At 37.7% G+C, this 21,130-nt stretch overlaps 1 protein-coding gene across 1 annotated transcript; it reads left to right on the plus strand.

Annotated features, from left to right (window-relative positions):
* Positions 1 to 349: 349 nt before the first annotated feature.
* LOC139127425 (uncharacterized) lies at positions 350 to 17,657 on the plus strand. Its single transcript, XM_070693352.1, has 11 exons — positions 350 to 773; positions 8,090 to 8,368; positions 8,854 to 8,985; positions 9,589 to 9,722; positions 10,277 to 10,423; positions 11,730 to 13,197; positions 13,906 to 14,031; positions 14,432 to 14,590; positions 14,791 to 15,075; positions 15,558 to 15,692; positions 16,458 to 17,657. The coding sequence occupies exons 1-11, from the start codon at positions 644 to 646 to the stop codon at positions 16,487 to 16,489; spliced, it is 3,027 nt and encodes a 1,008-aa protein (XP_070549453.1). The 5' UTR covers positions 350 to 643; the 3' UTR covers positions 16,490 to 17,657.
* The last annotated feature ends 3,473 nt before the right edge of the window (positions 17,658 to 21,130 follow it).

The following is a 21,130-nucleotide window of genomic DNA, read 5'->3' on the forward strand; positions in this document are numbered from 1 at the left end:
ATGCAATATTCAGAGAATCGTTTACTTCTGAACGAACTTGACACTGACGATCATTCGTTTCTGTTGTGATTAGCTCTTTACACATTTACAAAATATTAAGTAACATTTCGCCGAAAATTCTGTTCGTCTGCAGATTTTGTCGGAAAGTTACAACTAGTGAGTAATCCCACAGCATTGATGTTCAAGCAGGTAATTTATTTTTGGATGTTGCTACTTCAACATGTTCTAAAATAAAGGAATGCCTAACACTTCGCCCTCTGTGATAGTTTATGCCTAACATGTTAAAATGTCCAGCCTGTACGTACTTCAATGTAATAGAATTTTATTGCCGTATATCCTGTACGTGTTGATATACAGTCATGTGATCGCCAGTAGTCAACTACAACCTTGGCGACGTGCCATGCGTACACTTTATTTGTCACTGTCCTGTTTACATTGATGTTTTGTTAGTCTTAGCGAAGTTGTCTGGAGGACGCGTCTGAATGTAGGCCAGGGTGTGATCTGGAAATGAAGCGCGCATAGTATTAACTATCGCGACTACTCGCAGTTACTGTATAAATTTACGTGGTTTAACAATACCGTCCATGCATTAGGCGTGACGGCCTCTGATGACCGACGTTGACGCGACCGGTCAAAAATTAAAATGGCGACCAGTGGTGGTGACGATATTTACGTTGAGAGTCCCGGAGAGGCTCAGGGGATTGAGGAAGGAAACTCCGGACAAAGTCAAGGTGAAACCCAGGTACGGGGTGACACTGAACCCGGTGCAACAGGTAAGGCACATTTTCATAAAAATAATGTGACAAAATGAACCTTCGAAATTAGCAAGCAATGTTGGGCCACGAATTTATGAAGCGATTCGCGGCTACACCCGGTGACGTCAAGCCTCGACTGCGTTATGCATTCAATAATCAAATGACTCGGATTTATTTTATTTCGAAACCTTATAACATATCTCTGTGTTGTTGTTTTATTATGTCGTTTGTACAGGGTCAGCTCTCTACGTAACTGAAGGTAACAGACAATAAACGAAATTACTTCCTCATAGACTCTCTGACCGCCATTACTACGAAGGGCATCTATACTGTAACCCGGAGATCACCCCTGACTCAGCATTATTTCAATCAGCCGAACATTTGTCATTCTTGAACAAGCAACGACCGATTTGCTTTTCATTGCAATTACCCGACTTTAGAAAATTCTATTGAGCGATTTGCAAATTTAAAACAATTAGTGTTGAAAATGCTGGACTATTTTGTTTCACTGGTAAACAAATGCTATGTGTTCCCCTCTTCCCCGCATACAAAGAAATCTATGCTTAGGGCACAATAAATTAATCAAGACATTATTCGCAAATCGAATTTTATAATTTACTCATCTGGAGCTTGCTTCAAAGTGGTCTGTTTAACAGTGACTACTGTCTCCGTGACAGAAAATATACCTTCAGGACTAAAACTTTAAATTGAGTCGCCATTTTCGTTTCTCAAGGTCACACGTAAGCTGTATGTCTAACGTACTGGCGTATCGACAATAGTTTTACATCAGGAGGATCATGTTCACATAGAAAAAGTACATAATATTAAAAGTATACACTCTTTTTGCAAATGAGGTGCCAGTCAAAGTACGGCGGACTTTGTAACTGAACAGCTGCTTGTGTGTATGATCAAGTGGGGAAAACTAAAACGAAGGGGGAAGGGTGAATACGAAGGGTTACGATATTCTCTCTGTAAGTAGATAAAATTTTGATAACACTATGCAAAAGTGAAATTTGTCCTGACTTTGATAAAAATACGCAAAAATGAAATATTAGCCTCACGCTTAAGGGACTTATGTCAGTAGAAGAAGGACGGGGGGCTGGAATTTATGCACAATGCAATATATACCAGCACTAGCACGAACCTGATGGGGCCTATAATTGTCCCTGATACCATTTAGGGGCTATGATATGATATGCACTGTGTTAGTAGAGAACACATATAAAAATATGCAAAAATGAAAAATTGTCCTTACGTTTAAGGTACTGTAATGTAATGTAATAAAGGGAAAGTGGCTTCACACATCAGCCATCTCGTCTTGTATGTGCTTTGATGTGTTTAGTGTCTGAGTTGTGTTTTGGCTGTTGGTGTGGAAATTAACAAGCGAGTCGTTAATTTTCAAATTAGCCATGGCGAGACGTGGGCGTAGTCAGATGTGTCCTTGACAGTGGTCACTTTTTTTATCCCCACGTTTCGAAACCAGAGCGGTCTCTTCCTCAGTCGCCTAAGATATGTGCATATCTTTTTTGTTTATGTCATGTCGATATTGTTGATCTCCTGTGCTTCTAGCAGTGAAGCCAGAATGCTTATGTTTGGATCGTAATGTGTTCGTTCGTTCATTGACTTGTTTCTAATGCAATGGACTTTAGCCTTAATCAGTGTGTCGCTGATGTTCGTATTTCTTTTGTAAGCGATGATCGGTTGTTTAGGAAATAAATTCCTTAATGTTTCGCCTTTTCTACGTGATCCCAGTTTTCACACAGAGCTAGTTTGATAGCTTGTGTCTTTATGTATGGGCTATATCTTGTTGTGAACACAAGTGTGTTTTTCGTTCTGTTTTTGTTCGCTGGTGTTGTAATTGCGTAATTCTGGTGGCGAACTTTGTTTGTGATGTAATTCTAGAGATTTCATCCTGTTTGTAGCCACGTTCAACTAATCTTGCATTGAATGACTTGACTTTAGCACTAAAATCATTCTCATTGTTGCAAGTTCTGATGTACCTTAGTGTTTCGCCTTTGATCAGGCCTTTAAAGGTAGATTTTGGATGGCATGATGTTCTATGTAGGAATTGAAACGTATCTGTGGTTTTCGTGTGCGTTCTTTACCCAGTATTTTCTCACTGTTATGTCGTTGACCTTTGTATACCACAAGATCGAGGTATGTTATCTCATGTGTCGAGCTTTCAAACGAAAATTTGAAAGTAGGGTGCATTTTGTTGATGCCTGATGTGAATTCGTTCAGTTCGTGTTCTGTTCCTATAAAGATCATGAAAACATCGCTCTGAATCTAAGCCAGAGTAATATTTTCGATTTGTATTCACGTATTGTTTTCATTTCCGTTTGATGAAATGTGATATCAGCGATATTTGGTGAAGACGGAGAACCCATTGATACACCCAGGGTTTGTTTATAGAATTCGTTATCGAATTCGAATGTGTTGTTTTGAGAATAAGTGTTAGCATGGCTAACATATATTCTGTGGTGGAATTTTCATTGTTGTGCCCTGGTTGCTGTTTTGGGATCGTTCTGCGTCTACTGCTTCGCCTATAAGTTGAGTGGCTTCGTCGTTTTGTGTGTTGGTGTACATAGAGACCACATCTAATGTGACTAATAATGCATTATCATGAATTTTGATTGTTTCAATTTCCCGGATAAATTCAGTGGTGTCTTTGATGTATGTTGACTGTTTTAGCACAATATGTTTAAGGTAATGATCGACGAATTTTGATATGTTGAATGTTGGGCTTGAGCACCCGCTTATGATAAGGTCACCTGTGAGTTTTGTCTTTGGTGGTGGTTGTTTGTGTATCTTAGGTAATAAATACCATCGTGGTGTTCGTATTTTGAAATTAGACGGATCACGATATTTGAAAGTCTGATAATCTATACGTTTTTTTATTATACATTTCTGCTGTCAGGCTGTATACTTGTTCGATAGTTGGTGCTGTGTTGTCCGCTAGCAGTTTTGTGTAGTATTGTTGGTCGCTGAGTTGCCGTTCACACTCATTGATGTAATCTATTGTGCCAATAATGGCTGTCCCTCGTCCTTTGTCAAAGGGCTTAATTGTAACATTCCTGTTCCGTGATAGCGTTCTAATCGCTATTTTTTCTGCTCTTGTCATATTTTGCCCAGTTTTGTGGAAGGAGATATTTACTAGAGCTAATTTTGTAGCTTCTAGGTAATTCTCTAGATTTGTGTTTTCACTTGTGTGTGAGTCCACGTGGACTTGATTTTAAATTCGTGATTTTCAGTTTTTTTGTGTCGCATTATGTATTGGAGTCTGATTCTCCTAATGAATTTGTTTGCGTCTTGTGCGAGATGAATTCTATGAGGACGGTTTGGTGTTGGGATGAATTTCAACCCTTTGCCAAGTGCATTGATTTCTGCGGTTGTTAACTTGTGTGATGATAGATTCTTGATGAATCTAAGATTCGTGTTGTTATTTATGTTTCTCTGTTCGGCTTTTGTACGGCGTTTAATTGTGTTTGAGATCTTATTGTGTCTCCTGTTGTACCGTGTTTTTCTGGCTTTTTTCTTTTTGTGGTATTTTCTGTTTCTGTGTTTGACACTGTTTTTGTGAATGTTTGTGTTTTGCCATGATGATTATGTTATGGTAGTTCTCTTTTTGGAGAATGTGGTGGCCTTGAAAAAGGCCGTTTGGTATGGGTTGAGATAACATACCTCGATCTTGTGGTATACAAAGGTCAACGACATAACAGTGAGAAAATACTGGACATAAGAACTGGACATTAGATAACATACCTCGATCTTGTGGTATACAAAGGTCAACGACATAACAGTGAGAAATACTGGACATAAGAACGCACACGAAAACCACAGATACGTTTCAATTCCTACATAGAACATCATGCCATCCAAAATCTACCTTTAAAGGCCTGATCAAAGGCGAAACACTAAGGTACATCAGAACTTGCAACAATGAGAATGATTTTAGTGCTAAAGTCAAGTCATTCAATGCAAGATTAGTTGAACGTGGCTACAAACAGGATGAAATCTCTAGAATTACATCACAAACAAAGTTCGCCACCAGAATTACGCAATTACAACACCAGCGAACAAAAAACAGAACGAAAAACACACTTGTGTTCACAACAAGATATAGCCCATACATAAAGACACAAGCTATCAAACTATAGCTCTGTGTGAAAACTGGGATCACATAGAAAGGACGAAACATTAAGGAATTTATTTCCTAAACAACCGATCATCGCTTACAAAAGAAATACGAACATCAGCGACACACTGATTAAGGCTAAAGTCCATTGCATTAGAAACAAGTCAATGAACGAACGAACACATTACGATCCAAACATAAGCATTCTGGCTTCACTGCTAGAAGCACAGGAGATCAACATATCGACATGACATAAAACAAAAAAGATATGCACATATCTTAGGCGACTGAGGAAGAGACCGCTCTGGTTTCGAAACGTGGGGATAAAAAAAGAGTCACCACTGTCAAGGACACATCTGACTACGCCCACGTCTCGCCATGGCTAAATGAAAATTAACGACTCGCTTGTTAATTTCCACACCAACAGCCAAAACACAACTCAGACACTAAACACACCAAAGCACATACAAGACGAGATGGCTGATGTGTGAAGCCACTTTCCCTTTATTACACCCTCTTTGGTATGTGGTGGTGGTGGCTCTATATTATGCATAATATTTATTTATTTTCATATTTATCATAGTCAGGACAATATTTTATTTTTGCATAGTTTTACCCAAGTTTTATCTATTTAGAATGTGAATATCATAATCCCATCGTAATCCCCCTTCCCCTTCGTTTTAGGGTCATAAGCCCTTGGTATCCCCCCTTCCCCCTTCGTTTTAGGGTCATAAGCCCTCGTAGTCCCCTTTTCCCTTCCCCCTTCGTTTTAGGGCCACCCATCAAGTGTTATCGGGTGCACACGTAAATACACTGTAAGTGACCTTTGGTGGCGCTCTCTATTCACCTCCCCGTCCGCAATTGGCCCCATAGTAAAGGAATGTTAGATAAGAACGTGTACTTTTTTATCCTACTCGTTGGGCAAGGTTTCACCGTTACAGATAAGTCTTTGAAATCACTCTAAACGCGACATATACAACAACGCGTCAAACACAGCATATTTGCATGTGGGAATCTATTGACCCGTCTGCAGCTGAGGAAAGCCCCGTGCTAAATATACCCATTGTTATGGCAATCAATCAAAGTCACTCATGTGACCTAGTGGAAATACCCAGCTTTTAAATAGATACGTTACCAGTTTGGTGTCTGGCTATCTTTATTTCTGTCTGTCTTTTGTTCCCTGGCTTTGTCGTGTTCGGTTTCTCAGTGCCGATAAGCCCAAAACACCTTAGGAAGACGCCCTCACACGACTTAATTTGACTATAGCAGCCGCAGTTCTCAGTCCCTACACTGGCTCTCACATTATTGCTTGTTGACATTGGTTTATTGTGTGGTGTTAGTCTTTCTTCTCCTTTGAAAATGGTGCCCTGTTAATGAATTTGTGTTTAGATGAAGCAGATAACAAACCGGCCCTTTCAATAAGCTCGATTTTCTGATTCTACCCTCTGAAGGGATGATGGAATTCATAACAGTAGTTTTACCATTAAAGATCCATTAGCTGTAACTTTGGTCATTTTTTTTTAATTTTGTTTCTTCTGTGTATCATCTGCAGTTTCTGGTTTGAATCCCTGAACCATGGAGAAATTCCTAATATTTAGCTCATAAATATACCCTATATGAGTATAATCTGCATTATTATTGTTGAAATTTTGTATTCAGGTCCGGACTAGAATACATTTATCAACAATAACAATGGTCATTTCACATATACAGGCTGTGTTGGCAAGCAGGACAACGGGCATTGGTCATGATCGGATTATAGTAAAATTCTGTAGTTGATACATTGAAACACAGTAGTGAAAAATTAGTCAAAAGTTACAGCTAATGTCCCTTTATGCAAACAATGAGCAAGTGTTGGCTTGGCTCTGCACGATATCGTGATATATATTTCGAAATTAGACAATTTATGCTACGCTGCATGACAATAAGGACAATTCCAATTTTGATATCATAACCTTTCCCCTACTTGTCCAGTTATATACCGTCAGCGATCATCAGGTGAAACTTACCGTGTACGCCTCGCACAATTCCTGATAAACGGCAGAGCTTGTAACCTATGTGAAGACTTTCGAGTGAGACACAGGGCCTATCTTCACAAAAGCCAGTAAGACAGATTCGCAGAATGTGGGTCAGTGGGATCATCTGAGAAATTCCATGGTAGATACGGGGAGATGATATCAAAATATGTCACATCCGTCTCTCAAGTGACATGTGAAAACGTTAACTTTTTTGCCGAATTACACTTTGTGTCGATCATGAGGTGTGGAGTATGATAGCAGGGTACGCTTACCGATTTTACATACCCGGTTCCACCAGTAATTAGTGGTTGCAGATGACAAAATCTTAATTGCCATTTTCTGTTTGTTTCTTGACTATGTAAATTATTCACCTGGAATTATACTAACTATTGGACCTTCTTGATGTCATCTGTCAAACACGCTGTATTTAAGTACAATATACAATATTATTTTAAATGAAGAACTTCAGACACCAACAATGATATCAACTGTATAGATTTAGACATGGATTTTGTAACAAGATATGTTTTTTTTTACAAATATAACAAAAATGCGGCAGTAAAATTATTACAGCTAATAGATAAATAATGTACTGAATGATAATGAGTTGAAACAAAACACGAAAGCAAAAAGAAAGCGATACATTATATTAGGACGAGACTGCTAGAACCACAGTCGTGGCTCACTTTTTACTGAACTTGATAAACACAGTTACTGCCTCGAAAAAGTTGGAAAACGAGCATAGATTATGCAATATATAATTACCAGGAGGAAGAAATCACCGAACACCTCTTTAAAACGCACCGCCTTTACTTGAAAGCGGTCAATAAAACTAAATTGATGTATTTCTGATCTGACCAGACCAAATAGTGAGAGTGTTACAGATAAAGTGTTGTTGGTCTGTTTGTTTATGTTTTTCTTGTTCCTTGTTAACCTTCGTGTGCCTGCATTTTGTGTAAACTTTGTTTTGAGTTTATCAGACTAAATAATTGAAATGTACTGCCTGTATTTAAGCGTGATGTTGATATTGCGTACTGTGTTTGACAAATACAAAGTATATATTATATTTCTTAGCAAGAACTCGTGCGACAAATATAAAATTAGTATTATTGAGTTGATATTTTCGAAAACTAATATGTTACATATTTCGAAGAAAACCTTATAATTTTCTATTTTCACAGATGGTGGTCTGGTTGTAGACTCCGTTCTCGAGAAATTCGTACGAGCGATGGAAAATGTTGAACGAAGTTCCATTAAAAAAATCGGCGCTAAGTTATATTTATCAGATAACAGTCTGTCTGACCTCGGTTGTGACGACAAAGACAAAGACATCAAAGATCTAAGACGGGCTATCTGCAAGAAATGGCTGGAGACGCACGGCGCAGACGCCAATGTTCCATGGTTCGTCAGCGCTCTACGGCACATCGGCCTCTACGTGGACGCTCACAATTTACAATACGGTAAAATGTCTCTTCGGCAATTTAGTCGCACTGTTTGTGAAAATGATCACGCATTTTGTCTTCTATACCTTGTAGATATTGATTGGCAAGGTAAGGACATTAAAACGTGTGTTAGTATCTAATACAGCAGTACCGAGACGTTCTGACTCTCAAAGCAGTGTTTTCTTTACATATTATCGATTAATAGCCGGCTGACGTCGAGGCTTCAACGAATATCGTCCATTTTAAGGAAGAAATTACTTTCTAAAATTTTAAACTTTTCTACGTTCTTACCAACCACTTTTTTGACGTTTTCTCGTTTACTGGCGACCTATTAACACGACTTCGCAAACTTTGACCCATTGAAAACTGATGAGACAGTGTACACGGTATGATTCGATAATGACTCTCAGATAACACGACGCTCGACACATCTACATCGTCGTCCTCATTTTTGCATTGTCAAGATATATTCAACCAAATCATGTCATATGTCCCCCCTACAGAAAATATCGATGAACGAGAACAAGGTAATGGGACCAGTGCTGCTGCCATGTCTACATCACCACCATCAAGAGCAGGCACGCTAGATAATTCCACAATACAGAGAGTTAACCCAAGTCGAAGAAACAAAACAGGTAACTCAAGCAGTTACGAAAGTTTTTTTGGTCTATTGTTTTAGCTTCTGACGTTTCGGCACTTCATTCGGACATGTCAACAGTTATATGTTACATTCTGTGTCCGTGAGTTCATGTATGCAATCATTAACATAATATTGTATATAAACATATAAACATACATATATACTATACATACATACATACATACATACATACATACATACATACATACATACATACATACATACATACATACATACATACATACATACATACATACATACATACATACATACATACATACATACATACATACATACATATATACTATACATACATACATACATACATACATACATACATACATACATACATACATACATACATACAATCAGATACATGCATACATGTTTTTATCGTAATAAAGTTCTATCGTCTTGTGCTGACAGTGTGAAATGTGTTCGCTGAACAAAATTATGTACTAGTGCATTCGTCACCTTTTAATCCTAACTGTTTTACAGTATCTGGCTGTCATTAATCATAGTGAACGGTTCCCAAGTGAATGCCTTGGTTTCATATTATTCAAGTAATTATCTTTATCTCTTGTCATTGTCTTACAAGGGTGTCCTGTGTCACTGAGGCAACCATGCGACCTTTTCACAGGGGTGACTCACATTGAATGCTGCGATAACATCGAGAAACATTACAACACTCGTCGCGGGCAAGGAAGCGAATCTCACAGGGTTTTAGTTGAGGTAAGAATATCTGGTAGGCTGCTGCGACCAACTTCAACACCGTCCAGATTTTAAAAAATCCAATAAAGTCGATTCATACCAACGCTGCTTCAGATAAGTGTTACTTGCGATGAACATAAGGCTCAACAACGTTATAGTCAATTGTCATTTGTTTCTGTGCGCATACTCATCACAGACACAATAAATTATAAGGTTCTAAGACAAGTATTGAACCATTGACAGTAGAGGGGGAACCTTTACTGTCTATGATTGAACCCTTCCAAGTAATGAACTCTCTGCAGAAAATTAGGCTCGCAGCCCCAACAAAGTATATAGTTTCTGAAAGCCTAGATATTGGCAAGTAGTGTGTTTTGTGTTATCTTACAATTGTTTACATAAGGACCACGTGACAGTCAATTCAATCTTCCAAAGTGTTTCAGCGAGTTTTAGTTTAGGCTCCGGAAAGTTTTTTATGACGCGACAATTATATGACCGACAACTGATCCCTGGCCTAACACCTTTCAAAGTATGTAACATTGAAAGAGGAGACATTAACAAAATTATTTTTCCTGCAGATTTTGATCGGATTGGGAGGTTGCGGTAAAAGTGAGATCTTGTGTCAGTATGTGTGGAACAACTGGTCCAAGTACAAGGGAGGTGTCTTCATTCTGAACGGGCAGTCCAGCAACTACATCGATTTTGGACTGAAGAGACTGTTGACCGTAAGTGAAAAACATGAACTATGTCATTTTATGAAGCAAGAGTTTTTGCATTGTTATGTAGATTCTTCTGTGGGACGCAGATGGCATCGCTCAACTTCTTGGGTATACACGGTGGTTTAAGGTGGAGCTGCATGTTGCCAACGCAATTTTTTTCAAAGCAATATTTCTCATCAAAGATGACAAGGAAACCCCCTAATACCATATATTTTCAAAAAGCATCGACTCTAAAGTGCAGTATGGTAAAAGTAGGTTTACCCGATGGATGAAGTGGGTGTGTATTTGGGGTAAAAATCTCAATTTTTGTATTAATGATAAAAATTAATTTATGTCAAAAACTTGATGCTGTTTTCTGAAATGTAACATTTCATTTGTATATGTAAAAAATACGACTATGTAAAAAACTTCTATTTTATTTTGCATTATCTATGCTCATTCTAATATGGCTTGGGTTGAAAGACTGACACTCCAAAAAAGTGATTAAAATCATGATTATGAAAATCAAAATGCCTCTTATTCAAAATGCAAGAACTTTATTACCAAACAAAATGGTCGTTTTGTTATATAGCACTTAAGGAACATAATGTGAAAATTTTGGAAAAATTGACCCAGTCAGAGAGGAGTTAAATTCTTTGGAAATCTTGAAATTGGGAGAGAGAAAAAAGAAGCCCGGAAATCGGGTGATTTGCATACATTTTCACAAATTAACCTAAAATGTGAACCCAACCAATGTTTAAATCTTGGGTTAACAAGTTAATTAAAATTAAATGAATATTTGCAAAAACGTGATTTTTGAGCAAAATGCACTGTGTCGGGTGCAGCGCCCCTTTAAGGAAAAAGTATCACCATCAAGGTGAGTCATAAACATTATCATGTCGCTAGTCTCAAACCACTGAAAAGTGGATCTGACGAGTATTCCGCTATTTGTCATAGAATTGGGAACGCTTTGTAGAGACGAATGGCCTGACACATAAGCGCATCTTATTAACTGATTGGGAAGTATGCTATGTAGCTTCGTGGTTTTACGAAGAAAAGTGGCATCTTTCTTTGAGAAGGCACCAATTGTATGTTCCGATAAAAGAAAAAGATGGGAAGGGTCGTTCACATTGAGTGGATGCATCACGCTTTGAAAGCGAAATAACCTGTAAAGATATAGTCATTGACAAGAATAGTCAGTAACAAGAATATTTAAATTTGTCTTCTGAAATCTGAAAGTGGCAACCACAGGGAAAGAAGCCGTACACATCAGAATACTTTTAGTTGAAAAGTTCGATCAGTATTTTGACCTACTTAAACTCTTTTGTTACAGTATGTTAAGCTAAATGAAGGACTGCTAGAAGAAGAGACCACCCCAAGTAACATAAGACGCCTGGCTTTAGAATGGCTTAATCGGTGCCAGGATTGGTTGTTAGTCATTGACAATGTACTTGAACCCGAACTGATCAAGACGTACTTCCCCGATCAGCCGCAGTTGCACGATGGCCACATCCTGATTACGACGAGGGTCACTCAAGGCTGGAACAACTGGTACAATGCAATAAAGACACGCGTCCCGCACATGACGGCAAAGGACTCGGCCATCTACCTGCTGCGTCAGAAATATTCAGAGCCCGACCAGTCTGTCTCATCCGCTGATGCTGAACAGATGCTCAGTGATCTGAAGGAAAATAACTTTTCTGAATACGAGGCCTTGATGTGGTTAGGGGATGACGGTGCCTTGCAAGGGTTGCCTCTTGCTCTCTTCCAAGCGAGCAGGTACATTTCGACTTGCAAAGTGACTTTCAAGAAGTACAAGGAGCTATACTTCAAGTGTAGAATGGATGTCTTCAAGAACATCAACACAGATCCGTTGGAAGCCTGGTTGGTATCATGCAAAATTGACAGGAAGTTCGGGCCGGCACTACGAGAAATTGTTCACTCGAACACTATTTTGGTCAAAACGTTAAAAGACCAAGAGCTGAAGGAAGTCGGTATGAAACCAGATGAAATCACAAACTTCAACCAGGCTCGCCAAGAAACAGCGATTGAGCGCTTCGCCCAAATGGTAGATCCCAGCAAAGATGATATACTGACGACGTGGAAGATGAACTACGATCAAGTCTGCCAGAATAAAATCGCAAGAGAATTCATACAGCTGTGTTCCTGTTTGTCATCTCGCGTCCAAGTAGCACTTTTGGTTGACGGAGTTCATCACCTCAACCCAAGTAGCCTCAAGGACTATATACTATCAAGGCGCAGAGGTAGCACAGGGTGTTGTCAGACGGTGATCCACGAGAGGGTCCTCGAGCTGTTCCAGCATCTGCAGCAGTATTCCTTCGCGACCATGATTATCGGGCAAACAGATGATCGTCGAGCCAAAGTGGATCTGAACCGACTTGGCGCGTTCATTGTCCCAAACCTACTCAAGGAGGTCGTCTTCCTGAAGCTCATCAGCAGGGACGAGAAGATTCGAAGCCTCAACCACGCCATGAACATCTTGGAGAAGCTCTTTCCAAAGATAGAAGACGTCCAGGCAGATAGGCTCGACATCCTTTACAGCGAAGCAGTACGGGATTACCACTCGATCATCGCTTTCCACACCCTCGCCCTGGCTCATCAGATGGAGTCGCTGGAACAGGATGACATAACGCACCTCAACAACACCAACCGCCTTTTCAGTAGCGTTGGCACCTACTTGCGACGCCTGGGGCGCTTCCGTGATGCCAAGACTCTCTACAAGCTGATGGTGAGGTTCAGCCGATGGCGAAGACCACCAAGGGAATGCGATCTTGGGGAAGGTTTGTCTATGTTATTCAAATTCAATTTTACATTTCCTTTTCGTATAGGACACAATTATTAACGTTCTAGCTATAGCTAAACACGAATAAATATATTAAGAATAATATTAATATGTTGAAACGTAACTTACCACGTCTATTGAACTGAAATGCTGATGAACTATATATGACTATAGTAGTAGTAGTAGTAGTAGTAGTAGTAGTAGTATAGTAGTAGTAGTAGTAGTAGTAGTAGTAGTAGTAGTAGTTGTTGTTGTTGTTGTTGTTGTTGTTGTTGTTGTTGTTGTTGTTGCGGCTGTATGACGATGACTATAATGATGGTGGCGATGGTGGTGGTGGTGGCGATGATGATGATGATGATGATGATGATCATCATCATCATCATCATGATCGTCATGATGATGATGATGATGATGACGATGATGATGATGATAGTGATGATGATGATGATGATGATGATGATGATGATGGATGATGATGATGATGACGAAGACGATGATGATGATGATGATGATGATGATGATGATGATGATGATGATGATGATGATGATGGTGGTGGGTGGTGGTGGTGGTGGAGAGGGATGATGGTTGTATCGGTTGCTGTATTTGTTTATGTGGCGATAATGGTGAAGGTGATGGTGATTATATTCCGGTAAATGTAATTTTTTCTCTCTGTCCTTTCTGCTTGGGAAAACGTCATGATTTCAGAGCTCCGCTGCCTTGGCAAAGTCTACTATAACATGAAGCAGTTCAAGAAGGCTAAGATCTATTTTGAAGACAGCAGAAAGGTTTTTGAAAAGATGAATGGAGAAGATGACATAACAGTGGCGTTTGGTAAGTGCTAGGCATCATCAATCATCATTCTTCTTGCATTCAACAGATTCATGAGTAAGTAACACGATTGGAACTTATTTGGGAGAATGGAATCTTTTAATTGTTCAAGTTTGTCAATAGTGCTAGATGGCCATATGGTTGAACGTTGCAATATTACAAATTACCAATAAAAAGAAGTGAATCGAAAAAAGTGTATGGGCTTAAATTTGCTGATTAAACTATAATCACCACAATATCCTATTCTCCCCAATTAGTTACAATCGGTGTAGATGAAGACAACACTAGGAAGACATCATTAGATTTGTCCGTTGACCCTATTGCTATGAACAAATATCAGAAACATGTTCCAATCTTTTTGTGACTAATCTTTCATTTACCTTCGTTTTCGGTTCCATCCAAGCTATGCAAGGGCTTGGCAGGGTTTTGCAGAACGATCAAGACTACATGAAAACGGAGCAACACAGAGATGAAGTCGAACAACTCTTGAAGGCCACCCTAGAGAAGAAGATGGCATATTTTAAGAAGTCCGGTGAGAACGACCACTACAGCATTGCCCATGGTAGGTCAACCACATTGCTAATGTTATTCAACATACTTAGATGTTCCTTTGATTGTCAAAATAGCCTTGTAAGAAGCTAGAAAATCACAGTAACGAAGGAGTTAATCTCTCTCTCTCTCTCTCTCTCTCTCTCTCTCTCTCTCTCTCTCTCTCTCTCTCTCTCTCTCTCTCTCTCTCTCTCTCTCTCTCTCTCTCTCCAGCAAAACACCAACTTGGGCGCTTTTACCAAGACACGGGCAACTGCACGAAAGCCCATGACCTTATGAAGGAGTCGTACGAGATGAGAAACAAGTACTGGCTGAGAAAGTATGGTACCATAGAAACAGTGGATGTTGCTGTGGGGATGACGAACTTTGCGAGAAATTATCTTGTAGGGAAAGGCAACGGGGAGTGCAGGAGTCTTGATGAGGCAGAGAAATTACTGTTGGAGGCAGAGAATATCAAACAACAGCGAATGCCTGATTCGAACGAATCGTATCAACTAGGTGAGTTCAGGTTTGAGCACAGAGGACAATTTATATTTTTATATCGATATCGTAATATCCGGCAGGTGATGTGAATTGAGGCCTGTAAGGGAAGGTGTGATGAATTTCTGAGTCCAATGGAATTATTTTGAAACATCCCTATTTCGAATCCTGTGTCTCCAGAGTTCAGGAGACATTAAGAGAGAATGTCCGCGACAAGAGTTGTTGTTTTTGAGATCTAAATATGAATCTCTCTCAGTAAAGCCTATGGTTCACTGTCCTCAATCAGACTATGAAAACGAAGCATCATTTCATCACTATCATCACCAACAGTCGTTCTTGTTAAACGAGGCGGAAAAAACTCACTAAGGGTCATGTCGTGTTACGTATACAGTGACGGCGCTTCAACGTACCGTACTGACTTTTGTAAATGCAAAATATACATCACTTCTGAGAAGTCTCCCTGTATCTGTCGTCATATCTGTCACTATTTTGCTCGACAGCACTCTATTACCTTGCCACTCTGTACCGTGAAAGGGGTATGCTAGAAAAGGCGAAAAAATACCATGACAAGATCATCCTTGAAGAATATCAAAAATTGTTCACAGACATGGAAGGAAAGAAGAAGTATGCAGAAGGTAATCGTCAAATCGCTGTCTGTCTGTTTGTCTCTGTCTTTCTCTGTCTGTCTGCCTGTCTGTCTATCTGTCTGTCTGTCTGCCTGTCTGTCTGTATGCAGTGTATGTATGTATGTATGTATGTATGTATGTATGTATGTATGTATGTATGTATGTATGTATGTATGTATGTATGTATGTATGTATGTATGTATGTATGTATGTATGTATGTATGTATGTATGTATGTATGTATGTATGTATGTATGTATGTAGTATGTTGTATGTATTGTATGTATGTGTGTGTGTGTGTATGTATGTGTGTAGTATGCATGTATGTATGTATGTATGTATGTATGTATGTATGTATGTATGTATGCATGTATGTATGTATGTATGTATGTATGTATGTGTATGTATGTATGTAGTAGTATGTATGTATGTATATGTATGTATGTATGTATGTATGTATGTATGTATGTATGTATGCATGCATGCATGCATGCATGCATGCATGCATGCATGCATGCATGCATGCATGCATGCATGCATGCATGCATGCATGTATGTATGTATGTATGTATGTATGTATGTATGTATGTATGTATGTATGTATGTATGTATGTATGTATGTATGTATGTATGTATGTATGTATGTATGTACGTGTATCCACATAAATGACATGCATCAGCATTGGCATAAGCACTACTTTATAATCTGCGTGTGTTTACCTAAGTGTTAGTTACTTAGTTATTAATTTATGTTACTTCTATTGGTTTGTTTCAGTGTATCCACCAGAGAAAACAATTTGGATGTAATGTTGGAAGGTATCTCATACCAAGGATAAGAGTAATTTTTGTTTGGTATCATATGTCAAGAGCTTGATTTTTCAATCTCACTATTCTTCATAACTTGTAAGGTCTAGAAATATACACAATGCTCAGGGTTTTTGCTACTTTACGGTTGTGGCTTATCAAATACTATGATTGACTGCATCGTTGTCAGTTTCATTTCACCATAAGGACCTTAAATCGGTATGAAGCCATTCGCATTAAATTCTTTCACCACCATGACAGCTTCTATTGTCTAATCTACCAATACCAGAAAGCCAGAGACGACAAAACGACAGCACGAAAATGTATGTTGATGTCAAACACCGTGTACAATTTAAATCCCTGCGTTCCTCATTGTTTTGACAAGGCAGACCAGAGCACTACTCAGTTTGAGAGTTACTATGCTAATGAATAATTACCGATTGTAGTTACTGAAGAATAACATCAAACAGACTCTTTGAAGGATTAATCGACTGCAATATTCGTTTACTCTGGAATCCTCTGTGAAAATTGTAAAGACAAAATGAATTTATATTGTTCATAATTGATTAAAGGTATTTGTAATCAGTAGACTGTGATAAATTGTATTTGAAATAATCGATCACTTCAATGTTATTACTGTTCTCAAGTTTCATAATGTGCTTCCCTTCACTTCATTTTCTTGGTTTTGTACTTTTGTAACGATTTATTATGAATTTACCAAGAGTTTTCTCTAATATTTAATTGCAATAAACACATAGGGAGCATGGCACAGAAACCTCATCAAGAAACAAGACAATATCAAGGAATATCGCTGAAAAGTATGGACTAAGTGTAAATTGTAACACTGGTGCTAATTATTCAACCTTTCGGAAAAACAAATGGATTTTTTTCTAAGTCTTTACGTTTTATTTATCTTTTTTTAAAAGTCTACAACTTGCCTCTAGTCACTATGCAACATTAAGATAAAAGAACTCGTCTACTCTCTTACATGCAAGAGATATTGTCCATCTTTGTAAATGGATGCATAACGGCAATGAAGAAAGGTCGTCTGAAATATTTTACTAACGTGTAGAGTTGAGTTAAAAAGGAGCAGTCGTGTAAAAATCGTGTTTATTTTCATAATTTAGAGCAAAATAGCTTGAGTGTTTCTTCATTGAAAATGCATTTTGGAGATAACGTAAATCTGCTCATTTTTTGTGTTCAATAGTTGCGTATTTGGGGAACTACTTCACGACTCTACTTCTGTAGGATTGACAACTCTGTTACCCTTTTTCTATACAATACTTATTGTATAATTAAGTCAAGTACCTGTTTGCAAAGATTTGTATTACAAAAGACGGCACATAGATGTAACATGGCAGTGTCTTGGCGAGACATCCTGCTCGCATCAATACCCGTTTAGCATGACAGCAACAGTTCTGAGAATAGAGACTTGTGTTAGGTTCTGAAATTTTGATTTACATTTTGCTTGAAGTACGTGTTCTGTCATTTTGCAGATCCGGCAAGTCATTTCTGAGATCTCAAAAGTTCTGATATCTGAAATCTTTCGAATATGCTGTGTCTGAATGGCGATGCTAAAAAACCGTTCGCCAGAACTTTATAGTCCAATGCTGACAGATCTGATTCAGGCCTGTTAATTATTCTAAAATCTTGGCTAATTTATAGGTGTTGTGTCTGGAATTATTGTTGACATCCCCTGTCACAGGCACTGATCTGGCTTATTCAGCGGCATTCAGTTTGAGTATTTTCATTGCAATTAACTTCATTCTAGCAGAGAGTTTTTCTGTACATAGGTGTATGACATGGGGAGGGAACTATCGCCATTGAGTGCCTTATAAGGTTCTGACCGCATCACATATGCATGTCGAAACTGCTTGGTTAAAATTCGTTTACTAACAAGTGTTTAGTGATCTCAGAGATCTTCTTAAGTCCTTTCCTCCACGGGTCTATACTTTAATCATATGTAGTACACACCAAATGTTTTATTCAAAGATTCGGTGACTATGTGCATTACGAATACTTATGTGGCAATTGCTATAATTATCTTTAAACTATTACTGATAATGGCAATCTGACTTATGTAAATACCAAATATACATATATATATATATATATATCTCTATATATATATATATATATATATATATATATTATATATATATATATATATATATATATATATATATATATCTCGAAGTATACAGATGTCCTCGTGGGAAATTACAGTGCTCAATGCAAAAGCAGAGCGTTATAAATAAACAGATTACTTCAAGTACAAAGTAATGAAATCTATTACTATTCTATTATTATTCATTACTTTGTACTTGAAGTAATCTGTTTATTTATATATATATACATATATATATATATATATATATATATATATATATATATAATATCTATGTGTGTGGGATGTGTGTGAGGAGATAGATATGGATTGCAAAGAACATATAACTTAATTGACAGATGAAATAATCTTTCTTTTTTACGCTCTGCTTTTGGCATCGAGCACTGAAATATCCAACGAAGATATATATATATATATATATATATATATATATATATATATATATATATATATATATATATATATCTTTCATTCGGTGCAATGTAACATATTTCGTAATGAGAGTTTTTATGAACTTTTTCTTTGTTATTGGTGTCAGCTTTGTAATATCGTTCTAGTCTTTGTTTGATGTTAGTAGATACCAATATTGTAACTTGAAAGGTGAGCGTGGTATATCGTTTGCAGTTAGGCAAAAGTGATATATTTTTTATGATGACAGTACGTTCAAGATACAGTGTACTTTTTGCCGATATTATGTAAGTTCAATCACATACACTTCCTTGATATCGTGGCATTTTGTTCTTTTTCAATATTTGGATTCTATATTTTCAACGAATCGTTTTTCTCGAGGAAAGAGTCTCTAGTCATCCAGTTTGGATGAAGCACACCTAACTTTTGCTCGGGCATTGTCGTTTAAGTTTAATAAAAAAAATCTATTGAAAAGTAACGTTTGTGTAGTATACGTTCTTCCATCAGCGGCAGATGTATCGGTAGATAAATGGTGCGTTTTTTTATTGATCAAAACTTTGATCGTGATGACTAAGCAAAATCTGAATGAGCGAAAACCAATTTCTGTTTCACCAGGAGTTGTCGATCATTAAAACAGGCGCACTGGATACGTTACTCATTATTTTTAATTTCAATCCCCAAAACGAAACTCACTTATGAGACATTGGTTTCATGAAAACAGTGATGTTTATTCTGTTAAAAACAGTTTGTTGTTCTTTTCATTTACCTTGAACGTGAAGAGACAAACATGGTTATTATAATAACTCCCACCAACAGGCGAGGGACAGAATGACTTTGTGATTTCGCAAAGGTAAACAAAACTCAGGAAAAGTAAACATGTGCTAATAGAGATAGAATTTTCAATTGAGGTGCTGATTGTCAGTCCATGAGATACAACTCTTAATGCGGCATCTGGCTGCAGTGCCCTCTAGTGGTGTATTGGCCTAAGAAGGCAAATGTTTGTTCGATATTAAAATGAATTCCCGGAGTGTTTGTAAACTGGCATCTGCTTGTTGTGAGACACATATATCTTGTTATGCTTGATTGAAAAATAAAATTATGTCCAAAAAGATAACATCTTACAGACGTGTCAGTATGTTCGTATTATAAGCTTACTTTTCTCTGAAGGCCCAACACAGCACAGTTGAAGGGAGTTGATAGCATTAACAAATGAAGATCTAAGTATAAAACAGCTCATCATGTATTTACACATAGTTAAAATGGTAGTCTTCATGTAATTTTGCATATTTTATCATGACCATTAATTAATGCATCATATTAGTCAAAGGACCAGTAATGCTAAATTGTGATTTTTTGTCACTGTTTTTGTTTTCAGTGTCAACCATAATTTCTTGCTCCACTCCCCAAAGTATGTTGATATACACAGTATTCAGCTTGTCAACTCAGCCTCTACGTACTTGTGTAGACTGCATTGTTATTGGTGACAAGTGAATTCTGGTCCGGACTTAAATTCAAATGTAAACAATAAAAGTGCATTTTACACATATAGATTCTATGTTGACATAGTGAATAGTAGGTGTTAAGTAACATTCTTTAGGGAGTAGAATACGAAGTTGCAGTTAATTTACAAAATAAAAATAGAGAAAAATTTATAAAAAGTTGGCATTATTGGCCCTGTAGCTCATTAAAAAAGTTTATTGTGATTAACAAAAGGTTAAACGATATATCTTTCACTGTCAAACATTTGCACTTGCCCGTTGAAAGGTCAGAATTTTGTTGACTGGATATTGTTGATAGCCGGCGTATCAAAATATCAAACAAAGAGAGATTGACAGAAATTTAGTCAGTGTCATCACTTCTTGGTCTTTTGGCCAGAGGTCCATATATCTTTCTTTCATGAATTTGACTTTGTTTGTGTACCGTCTATTTACTGTCTGTTCTGTGCTGTTTGTGTCTATGTTTACAACTATTTTCTTACAAATTCTGACTAGTGTTATTGGATTATGGATTGGTATGATTGCGATTATTTTTTTTCAGAACGATAGTGAGCCAGGATCTTCATCAGGCGTACTTTATTCGTATAGTTATAAATTCCTTTTGTACATATG

The sequence above is a fragment of the Ptychodera flava genome, unplaced genomic scaffold (assembly GCF_041260155.1).
Source record: "Ptychodera flava strain L36383 unplaced genomic scaffold, AS_Pfla_20210202 Scaffold_31__1_contigs__length_3010019_pilon, whole genome shotgun sequence".
NCBI lineage: Eukaryota > Metazoa > Hemichordata > Enteropneusta > Ptychoderidae > Ptychodera > Ptychodera flava.

What these genes read in the sequence shown, in the direction of transcription:
- LOC139127425 (XM_070693352.1), top strand. Translation starts at nt 644, where the DNA reads ATGGCGACCAGTGGTGGTGACGATATTTACGTTGAGAGTCCCGGAGAG. An exon ending in CGCTCACAATTTACAATACG is followed by an intron (nt 8,369 to 8,853) that starts GTAAAATGTCTC and finishes TCCCCCCTACAG; the next exon opens with AAAATATCGATGAACGAGAA. An exon ending in GACTGAAGAGACTGTTGACC is followed by an intron (nt 10,424 to 11,729) that starts GTAAGTGAAAAA and finishes CTTTTGTTACAG; the next exon opens with TATGTTAAGCTAAATGAAGG.